The following is a 10911-nucleotide window of genomic DNA, read 5'->3' on the forward strand; positions in this document are numbered from 1 at the left end:
CTATCAGAAGCTATGTGCACATTAGTATAGTCTGTTGTCCAGCCTTCATTACCTGAAATCTTATTGATAATTATCTGACTTCTAACATCACTGAAGTGATAATAAACATGCAATTCAGCCATTCAAAGCTTGTTTTATTTGTAATTTAAATTAGAGATTTAAAATTGGGAAGCAGGAAATTGTGACATCCTGATAAAATTTTTATTCAGGCAGGTATCCTGCCAAAGCAGTTTTGCAAAATTTAAACAAACCTTCCTTGGGTTAGATTTAAGTCTGTGACTTTCCAACTGGGACACTTAGGGGGATGCATCTTACATGGTGAAACTACTTCTTATGCAATGTTATATACTCCAAATGTAGTTTTCCATTCAAATTTGAAGAACTACAACAGCAAAACTGCTTTTCTTGGCACAACGATGCCAATGCAGCCAGTTTCCCTGAAAAACAGTCAGGAATCACACCATCTTCACACCAGCAATCAACACAGCTGTGCTACAACTGTTTGTAGCATAGGCCTGGTCTCATTTAACTGGGACAACTGCCAAGAAGCAAATTATTTCATGGACAAAACAACATATATGTGGCACACCAATGCCAGCACCTTGCCACACTTGAGCTGACTCCAAGTGTACACTTGCCAATGTCAACTTCAGGTAACTTCCTTACTTTTAACACAGTGGCTAAGCAAGGCTGTTTTGTTCTGTTAAATGTTTTAATATTCACTTCATATGGCTTATGGAAGACAGAGTGAACAATTACAATCACTTTACAGCCTTTCAGGCATAGAAAAAGCATTTTATTCATTTCAACTGAGATGTGTGCATTGCAGAGGTATTCTATTATACACATATTTCTCACATCTTTCTAACTACTGCATCTTGCTTATCTTCACCTATACTGCATTTCCTCTTTAATATAATGTTTCTTTCCTTCTTAATATAACGCCTCCTCTTTATAAGTCCAGTAGTTTTTGAAGCAGGAGTTCTCATTAGGGTAAAAAAAAAAAAAAACCCCAAAAAAAATCCTCACATTAAAACAAACGAACAAAAAATGAAATCAGAGATGGCTAAACACCAAATCAAACAAAACAAAAAAACCATTCTGCTCCTCTGATAAATTCTTTGGAACAATTTCATTAAATTACCATGCTTTAACTCAACTGAAGTATAAGCCATATAACGTTTGAGTTAAAAACAAACAAAACCCCCAAACATGCTAGTATTTGCAGTATTTACTTTCAGCTTGTATTTGTGGGTTACAAGCAGTTTAGATCAAAAAGCAGGTCCATGCTCCTGACAGTCTCAGCTTCTTAGCTATAAAATACAGTATTTTGAAAACAGCTTTAGAAAAAGCTTTTATACTGTTTGGGTTGGTTTTGTTTTAAGAGTGGTCACCTTATAGTTCTCAGAAGAGATTCTTTACTTTGGTCAGACAAACAAAGTATGTTGAAGTATTTGTTACATTTTACTTAAATATTAAACTCATCAAATACCACTGAAGAAGAATAAACCCGGCATACAAAATCATTTATCATCATGAAAGCAATGTGCCAATTGCCACTATCCTAAGTGATCTGTCAGTTTTTTTCTGATGTTACTGGCAACATGCTGTCACCCAGAAAGTCCACATTAAAATATCTCAGCCTACACATTAAGAGGCTAATTAAATGCACTTTGGTTTTGCCCAAGTGAGGTTTTTGAAGATGCTTTTTCTTTTCGTCAGTGCCAAAAAATGATTATTCCTACAGATAAAAAAAATCACTCAGCAAAAAACCAAGACACTGATTTTAAGGAGTATCCTTATTGGATAGGGGAAAAAAAAAAGAAAAATTTTAGAATAATTACTCTCATTTTAAAACCCATAACTGAATTATTCAGTAAAGCCGTATGTTGTAATGGATAACTTCATAACATTATTTTTTAGGGGTCCAAACAGAAAACTTACCTGCAGCATTGTTGAAAAGTGTCGTACGGCTTCATCATACAAGCCGTTGCCAATCAACACGTAAGCAATTGCTAATAAAACATCATAAATGTCAATAAAACAGCAAAAACCATCTGATTATACTTTTTGAAATACATTTTAATAAATAAACCACAGAATCTTTACCCATATTAAAATTCTGAAAAGCTTTAAAGTTTATGCATATCCCCCTGCTTTGGAATAGATGCCAAGTGTTTGAAAAAGAAACAGACCGCTGTTTTAGACACATATTCCCTTAATCTCCACAAAAAAAAAAAAAAAACAACACAGTCAAGTCACAAGACTGGAAAGCTGTGGTTATGCTTTCATGGCTGAAGTTCAGTTCTGACAGCTGAATATCTCAAGATTGTTTCATATTGCATGTTTTAATCTCTCACAGTTCTTAACTCTGGACTAAGATCTGTCTACACTGCCCACAAAAAAAAACATCTTGAGAACTAGAGCTGTTACAGTACAACGTTTCCCCAGGCAGTTCACATGAGCAGCTGATGGTGGAACTAAGAGCTGGAATTCACCTTTCCCATACTCCTAACAAGTTTTAGCAGTCATACAGACAAGGGAGAAGGGAACAGTGGGAACAAAGGTATTTTTAATAGGACACACTTATCTCTCATGCAGGCAGAGCCACATTGCTTTGGTACTGTCACTAAGCACTGTTCATTACAGGAGGAACAAAGTTAAATGAAAGACAGGTAAGAAATTTATTTACTCTAGCGTTTGACTTACTCTTGGAGCATTTCTGTTATGCAGAAGGAAGTAACTGTGTGCAATATAAGCTTTTTCCTCAATACATAAAAAGCTTCACTTGGTACAGAGACACAGCATTGTCAAAAAAGGGAAGAAAATTGGCAGACAGGTTGAAGAGCTCTTGAATTTTCCTCATTTCATTCTTCTCCAAGATTACAGTTCTTAGTATCATCTTCACAGTTCCAATCCCAGAACACAGAACAGTTGGCATGTAAAATAAAATTAACTCAACCATGCCAGTATTAAGGAAAAAAGTGGAGGAAGCAACATAATGAAGACTCACTGTCTTGCTGATAATGCATTTATTTTGTTTATCCAAGACTCTTGGTTAAACAGAGGAGGTCATAGACTATGTCTGTAGAACTATGGCAAGTGATTAACAGCTAGTAGCCAATACAGTATCAGCTTCTTATATTTTAATTCTTTGATTAATCTTTCATCTTTAATTATATACTACAAAAATACAAGTACCCTACTATGAAAAAATCTAGGGCTAACAGTGGTCCATTAGACCTAGTACTTACGTGTCAACTTTGCTTCAGGATGCCCCAAACATTTCACACTACTTTCTCTCAGAGCAGTTATAAGTATCATGCACAAACAAGAAAGATCCAGACTCTTTACATTACAACATACTTGAAATCAAATGAGTCGGTAGGTATCAGCCTACATGCCAAACATGAAGATAGGGATCTTCTGGCATAATCTTCCAAGTCTACAGAGCACATACTAAAAGCATAAAATATTTCCTACTGGACTTAAGTCTAGTATTCCCTGCAGGATTCTATGAACATAGTTAGATATGATAGGAATATCAAAAAAGATTAAGCCCCCAAATTTTCATGTGAAGGCAGGAATTATGTCAACAAAAAACTATGAAATTGCTTTAATTTCATTAGACAACTTATGACTAAAGTCTCCCTTTGCTCTTATATGTAAGACAGTCTGCTGCTTCCCTTGGCATACACTCTCACAACAATTTGCTGCCTCATAATACCTCTGCTTCCCATAGAGGAGATCAGTTAGGAGAAGCAGTGCAAAGTAAGTCCTTCCTCAAGTCCTTTGAGAAAAGTATTTCCTGCTGTTCTATTTGAAATGCCTTCATTTACTGTGCTGAGCATGCCTTGAAAAAACATCAGCCAGCAGCTTGCATATGAACATAATTCAGAAAGCCTGTAAGCACTGACAGGAAGAGTGTGTGGAAAGGGAAAGACAAATACTAGATCTATGCTTGATAGAAAGCATATTCCATTGGTAAAAAATTCTGGATATTTGAATAGTTTTAATCATCAATAATTACAGAGAAAAGGAAGGAGGAAACAGCTGAGACTGTTAAGAGGATTAAATCAAAATGCTTTTTGAACACTTGCTTACACAGAGATAGTGAAGAATTCTAAAGAACAAAGCAGAAAAGATTTTTAGGAAGAGATACACATATTTCCTTTATATGACCAGAGAAAACTCACTGTATTTTCAGGCTTATTAAGATCACTTTAAAATTAATGCATCACTGAGGAATCATCAGTTTAGTCTGAAAACATTCAGTGCTAATAATTAGTATATAATTCACCTGCATAAACCTTATGTAAGGCATCTTACCCAATTCTTCATTTGTGTTGTCATTATCAGTAGCAAATGGAAATCGTTTCTGCTCTGCAAGCAACTTCGCTTGACTCTGTAAAACATCATGGGGTTTAAGTGTTTAGCAGACAACAGTACAGAATTTAATAGGAAACCTGTGTCTTAAATCCTTCAGAGAATACCTTATATCAAAAAGTTACAACTAATGTGATTGCTCAAAGTAACTGAAAACAAACTGATCCCTAGCCTTACATGGGGAGAAAAACTGCTCCTCACTCAGGTGCTGCTGTTTTCCTCTCTAACGTAAGACTAACCAAACCTTTCCAATGAAAGGCCATTGTCAGCGTTTTACTATTAGCCCATGTTTCTTCACTGCATCTTAACATGAAGTTTTGGAAGTCTAAGACACATACTGTTACAGGTGAAAGTTTATACTCTTTACCCCATTAATTATTCCTTTATCACTTCACAGGGAAGGATACTAAAGAACAAAATACTTAAATGAAACACTGGGAAGAATATCACTCCAGCAATAAAGACAAGTTTAACTTAATTGTGCCATACTAGAGTAAAAAAGGCTGCACTTTCAATAACAACTTTCTATCAGTCCTAGACTTTGTTCAGTCAATTGTAGTCTCATCCAAGATGGCTGTTCCCCAAATAATGATCCTGCAGAAACTAATACTGCCAAAGACAACCCCTCAGAAATACAGAAATGCTCTATTCATTTTCACAAGTATTTTCCATGGACAGCTGTAAGCCTACAAGAGCAATTTATGTTAGAAGAGAACAAAACGCTCATTTAATTGATAGGCATTCCAAACTCTTTTAGTAAGCAAGAAAGGAAAAAATAACTTCTCTCACTGCTTGGTTCTCTTCTTTTGCTTCCACTAAGCAGCACTTTAACTTCATCTTTAACTTCAGAGAAGACAGTGAAACACCTTAAACTTCAGAGAACATATTTAACTCATTTCCTCTACTGAAAAGACTGCACTTAGTCATTCTCTCGTCCACTATTTTTTGCTTGCTCAAAAGTAGCCCCACTACTTGTGTCTATGACACAGACATCCAAATGATCTACAAAACACAAAAGTAACTGGCAAATCCCTTTGCACAGTTTCTGCCCTGCTCGTTTAATAATCTCAGGAACAAGAAGAAAGCTTGGTCTGATCTAAAAACTTGAGTATTTTGGAGAGTATGAACGATTAGCAAATTGAATTTTATTAACTTTGTTTTTACTGCAATTAGAGATCATGTATTACTACACTATAACATTCTGAGAATTGCTACTCCACCTGCTGCTGTACCTACAGTATCAGAATGGAAAAGCTCTTTTTCTCGTAAGAAAAAAAGTCACTAAAACCATCACAAAAATGACCAGGGTTCAGCAGCTATACCAATTACTAAACTACATCTACATTGCAGACCACAAAGATTTACGAATCACACACCTCCAGAAACAACCTTTTCATGTTACCAGCAGCCTTCAGCTAATTTCCAGAAAACTTACTTCAGAAAGTGATCTTCAACATTTAACTCTGCAAAACATTATTCTTCCATAATTGTCTTAATGTTAAAAAAATTAACTTAAGTACAACTTCTATCTTGGTGGACTAACAAAAAAAGCCAATACATCTTGGTCTGTGGACAAAAGATAAGATAAAGCAAAGTTCCACACTGGGTATTGAAAAATAATGCCAGATTCCTTTGGTTGTAGCTTAATATTCTATGAATTGCAGAGCTGCATGTGACACTCAGCATGAGAAGCATCACAGTTTTGCCTGCCCTCATCTGTTTTGTTATCAAGGAATAACAGAACAGTATTTGGTTCTTGGAGTGGCACAGGAAGGGGATTCATACTCCAACAAATTCTGAATAGTTACAGGTTACTCAACCTGCGGTTCTACATGCAAACATTGAGAGCCATTCTGCTTTCAAGAAATGAGAAGAATCTTTTCACACCACCAACTCCCAGTAGGTTGAATTGTTGCTCTCTTCAAAGCCTTTTTGAAACAGGAAATTTCTTACAAACTAATTTACATTTCACTGTTTTAGGAAGAATTACGGGTACCTTTAAACAGAAATCTGATCAAAATCTGATGAAGGAGAATATTCAAGTTAAATAACTGACTTCATAGATTTTGCAGTAGAGTGGTTTTCTTTCCAAATGCCACCTTAGTGGAAGTTGCTTCAAATTTCAACAATTTTCATGCTCCCCATAGCCAATAATATCTACAAATTGGCCAAGGCTTCTTTGTATATTTACATGGAAATTATGTGAAGATTTTCAATGTCTGTGGCTCTATTGGACTAAAGAAGTAACATCAAACCTGTGCTCTTATGTAGACTTAAGATTATATTTGTTCAAGATCAACAGGTTAACAGTAGTGTTACAAGAAAAATCAAATTCCAAAATAATCCTCTTAAAATGTCTCTAACAAGAGACATTCTCCTTTTGTTAGAATATTCTCCACACACGATGCTGTTATCACATTTAGTGAAACATGGTCTGAAGCTTCTAACTCTATTACATGTGCACATTATTTCTGTAGCAATTGTAAGTTATCGGTCCTACACACCCATTTTGTGGTAAGCCTCCTCAGGTTTAATCTGGATAAAAAAATTAACATCTTTCCCTTTTTCAGCAGCCTTAAAAATAAAACATTAATTAGTAGACTAATCTAGGTGAAGGTTTGCCTTCAGTGGAAACATCAGCTTCAATTAGCCCTACAGACTCATGATGTAGTACTACTTTCACGAGCAGCCTTTTAGGGACCTATGCCTACTGATTAATAAATTCCATTTGTAGTTATTTGCCTGAACTTCGTTCTAACTGGTTATGCAGTTAAAGTGATCTGTGACTTCAACAACCTATTAAAAATTGTTTTGTACATTATATTCTTGACAGCATACCAGAATTTTTTCTGTGTTGAGAGAGAGCACAGATTCACAAGATGAAGACCCTCCTATGTCACAATCGGATTCATGGAAGTGCAAAAAGGATGAATCTGGGGGAAAAGAGATAAAATACATTTAGGAACTCAAAGAGTTACACTTATGTGTCATTATCACACCTCACACTTTCTCATGTTCATCTGAACAGCCTCCCCACTGGGCACTCTGCAGGGCAGAGCTTTTATGAAGTGCTTCTTCCTGCCCACAGCACTACATCCACACAGCCAGGGAAGTAATAGTTGCCATGACTGCTTTTACATAATTTGTTTTCTTACTACTTCTGCTTTTGGCTAAAAATACAAAACCAATAATAATAAAAAATCTTAAAAAAAAGAAAGGGGCTGGAAGCAAACAAGAAAGTTTTGGTGTAGATATGCCTCCATTTGGCATTATGATTACATTCTCTGGCCCAAGAAATTAAAGACAAAATTATCATTCCAATCCCAGAGAGGACAACAAACAGAATTGACCCTGCAGAGGTAGGGAAAGAGAAGCTGCTACTGGAGGTCCAGGAAACAGGTATAAAGACTGTACAAAGCAGACAGAATAGTAAACTATAACTGACTGAACATCTACAAAGGTTCTCACACGTACATTACTAAGAAGGTCATTACAAAAAGTATAAGATTGATTCAAATCTATGATAAGTCAAATGCAGCTTGTTGGCATAGCGAAGTTTAACAAACGAAACAAATAAGAAACAAAAATAATTAACCGAACCCCCCAGACTGACAGACTACAGAAGTCACTACTTCACCTACAGGGTGCTTTAACTGCTATCCCAACAGAATTGTTAGCTTTTAAATGTTCAGATATTAAAGCCTCTATTCACTCGAAATACTTCAAAAATAAACAAGAAAAATCAAATAAACAGTATTATCTCTTTGATTCCATGTTGCAAATACCAAATTTTATCATCTGCCCTAATGTTTGTAAATATAATCTTATGCTAAGTTGGAAAGGCTGGAGGCAGTGTGTGTTTCTAATTCACTTTTACAGGCAGTGCTATACTTATATTTTGATTATGTATGGGTTGTAATTACCTAAGTCCCCATTTCTCACAAGTACAGTGCTAAAAGAGAAAAAGAAATAGTCATCTTGTAAAGAGAAGTCAAAACAGCATCTAAAATCATGCCCTGCAAATAGAAACTTGGAACTAAGTTGAGCCATAAAAGATAACTCGTGGGAGAAGCTTACAACAGAAGCCAGAGTCGTGAAAAGCAGAACAGTTTAAAGTCAGAAAGTCCAGCAGCTGACCCCCATAGTTTTCCATAAAGAGGTTTCAACATTGCCCTTTGTTCTTCATGTTGGCCAAACCTTCCTGTGATATAGCATTATTTACACATTACTTGTCCTGTGTTGGTGCTCCTAAGTCAGTGACAGTTAAGAGCCATTGCTGTGGACTCACTGAACTTTTTTTGCTGAACAAAACAAAGAGGCGCAGGCACAGACAACGTTCAGAATAATTTCCTGCATAACAGCAAGAATTTAGTGAAGGAATTTTTTAATAAGGTAGGGAGTAAGAACAGCCTGTTACAAGTTATATGGGGAAAAAAGGACCCTTCAAACCTTGCAATTCTTGGGGCAACAGACTGCTTTACTCACAGGAAAGATGGATCTGCCTTTGTTTGCAAATTAGATACAGTCAAACCCATACCACACTGCCCCATTGTAAACGTAGAAACATCAGCCAAAGAAATCATCCTGGACTTTGCAGTAGGCTACAAGAGAAACTAACTGATTCTCAGCTTCTGGGGACCTTGTACTAAAACAAAGACTGAAAGCTTAAGGGAATCTTTTAACTGGCAAGTTATTTAGCCACAGGACATAAACAGAAAGGAGCAAATCGATATACAGCAATTTCAGGGTAAGTATGCTGTTCTGTAACTAAGGGCTATCTTATTATAAGTGTATGCAAAGTACCTGAGGTACTTCATGATTTAAGCAGAACTCCTTGTATCAATCTCAGTTACACTGGTATCTTTAAAACAAGATACACCATTAAATCGAAATCTAATCTTCCAAATACACCTGGGAAGGAATATCCTGAGTCAGTCATTCATGTTCTAGTACCAGAAGAAATGCAATTAAATGCTTTGCTATTTATTAACTTGTATGGTATACAGCTGTTATCTCAACACTGGGTGAAAGTCTTTTTGATTTTATGCTTAAGCTTGAATGACTTAGAGCAACGGTCACCTGAGATAACTTTCTCAATCCGATTTACTGTTTACATACTGTGATGAAAAAGCACACATATAGAGGGGAAAAAAAAGAAAAAGCAAACACAGAAAACTCTTAACACGGTATTTCTAGAAAATCTGTGATTTTCAGTGGATTGCACTAACTGCATATTGTGCTTAGTGACCACAGCAATTGTTGTGAGCACAGAATGCATGAAGGGGAAAAAAACACCTGCAGACAGTTAAGCAGTTATGACACATCACTAGTTATTCTCATGTAAACAGTGAGTGCCTATATTGCATTGAATTGATGAAGCCTTTTTCTTCATCTGTATTACATGCACACTGTGGTTCAGACTGCTATTTTTAACAGCACTATGCTCATGATCAAAGATCATAACAGATTACTTAAGTCACATGACCCTGATGCAACAGATATTTAAACACATTAAAAAAAAGTTTTAAAGGTACCTGTATTACAAGCCATCAATTAACTTCTAACTTTAACCATTCTACGATTCTAAAGACCAGAAGATCTGCTACCTGAACTTGGGGTGCTTGTAAAGAAAACCATTCAGTTGGCCAGCAAAATATATATAACTCTAGTTGAAAATGAATCATTCCGAGTTCAACTCAGTAATGCGAGCACGAACAGTTGGCATGTCTATGTATTATTACTGAGCGCCGAGTTTAAAAAGCACGCAGAGCACAGCAGCTAGACTTGGCAGGTTGGAGAGTGGGACAACAGGAATCCTCGAGGCTGTGTGACAGATACAGGCCCTACCGCTCTCCCTTTCCAGGAGTGAGCGCTTTTCCCCCTCTCGGCCCCACAGCAGTGGTCTCATGTCCGCTCCGCACGGCACAGCACTACTCGGAGCTGCAGCTCACACAGAAGATTCCTCAGTATGAGTCAGCTGAACAGAAGTAACACGAACAGCAGGAAAGCATACAGCCCAGCCGCCCGCCCTCCCGCCGGCGGGTGGGACCCCTCGGCGCTTCAGGGTGGGGTGGGATGAGATGAGGCGAGGCGAGGCGAGGCGCGGCCACGCTTCCTTCTTCTCCCGACACGCTCCACAGCGGCGAGGCGGGATAGGCGAGAGGAGAGGAGAGGGGAGGGGAGGGGAACCACCGCCCCCCGGCCTCAGGGCTCCGCTATGCCGCTGCGCTCACGGCCGCCTCACCCCGCCCCGGGGCTGAGGGCGGTCATCACCACAACGCCCCCAACTCACCGCACTCGGCCGAGTACTGCTCTGCCCACTCTCCCGCCGAGGCGCAGCCTCCGGCCAGGCCCTGGCGCTGCCGGTGCAGCTCCTGGTTTAGCAGGGACAAGGCCAGCGCAGCCCGGGCCATGACCAGTATGGCCAGCGACACCCACAATAACCTCACAGCCCCGGAGCCGTCGGCAGGTGCCATCTTCGCAGGGCGCATGCGCACCTCTTCCGCCTAGCCCGGGGACAGAGGG

At 38.1% G+C, this 10911-nt stretch overlaps 1 protein-coding gene across 2 annotated transcripts in view; it reads right to left on the reverse strand.

Moving 5' to 3' along the window:
* Positions 1–10885, reverse strand: part of TTC13 (tetratricopeptide repeat domain 13) — a 40843-nt gene extending 29958 nt beyond the window's left edge. For both annotated transcript variants that reach the window (XM_065680323.1, XM_065680322.1), the window contains exons 1-4: positions 10679–10885; positions 7225–7319; positions 4330–4405; positions 1945–2015 (exon numbers count right to left, since the gene is read on the reverse strand). In XM_065680323.1, coding sequence (XP_065536395.1) covers positions 1945–2015; positions 4330–4405; positions 7225–7319; positions 10679–10877 — 441 coding nt within the window. In that variant the 5' untranslated portion in view covers positions 10878–10885. The remainder of the gene's footprint in view (positions 1–1944; positions 2016–4329; positions 4406–7224; positions 7320–10678) is intronic.
* Positions 10886–10911: the final 26 nt, after the last annotated feature.

This window comes from Lathamus discolor, chromosome 5, assembly GCF_037157495.1.
Source record: "Lathamus discolor isolate bLatDis1 chromosome 5, bLatDis1.hap1, whole genome shotgun sequence".
In the NCBI taxonomy this organism is placed as follows: domain Eukaryota; kingdom Metazoa; phylum Chordata; class Aves; order Psittaciformes; family Psittacidae; genus Lathamus; species Lathamus discolor.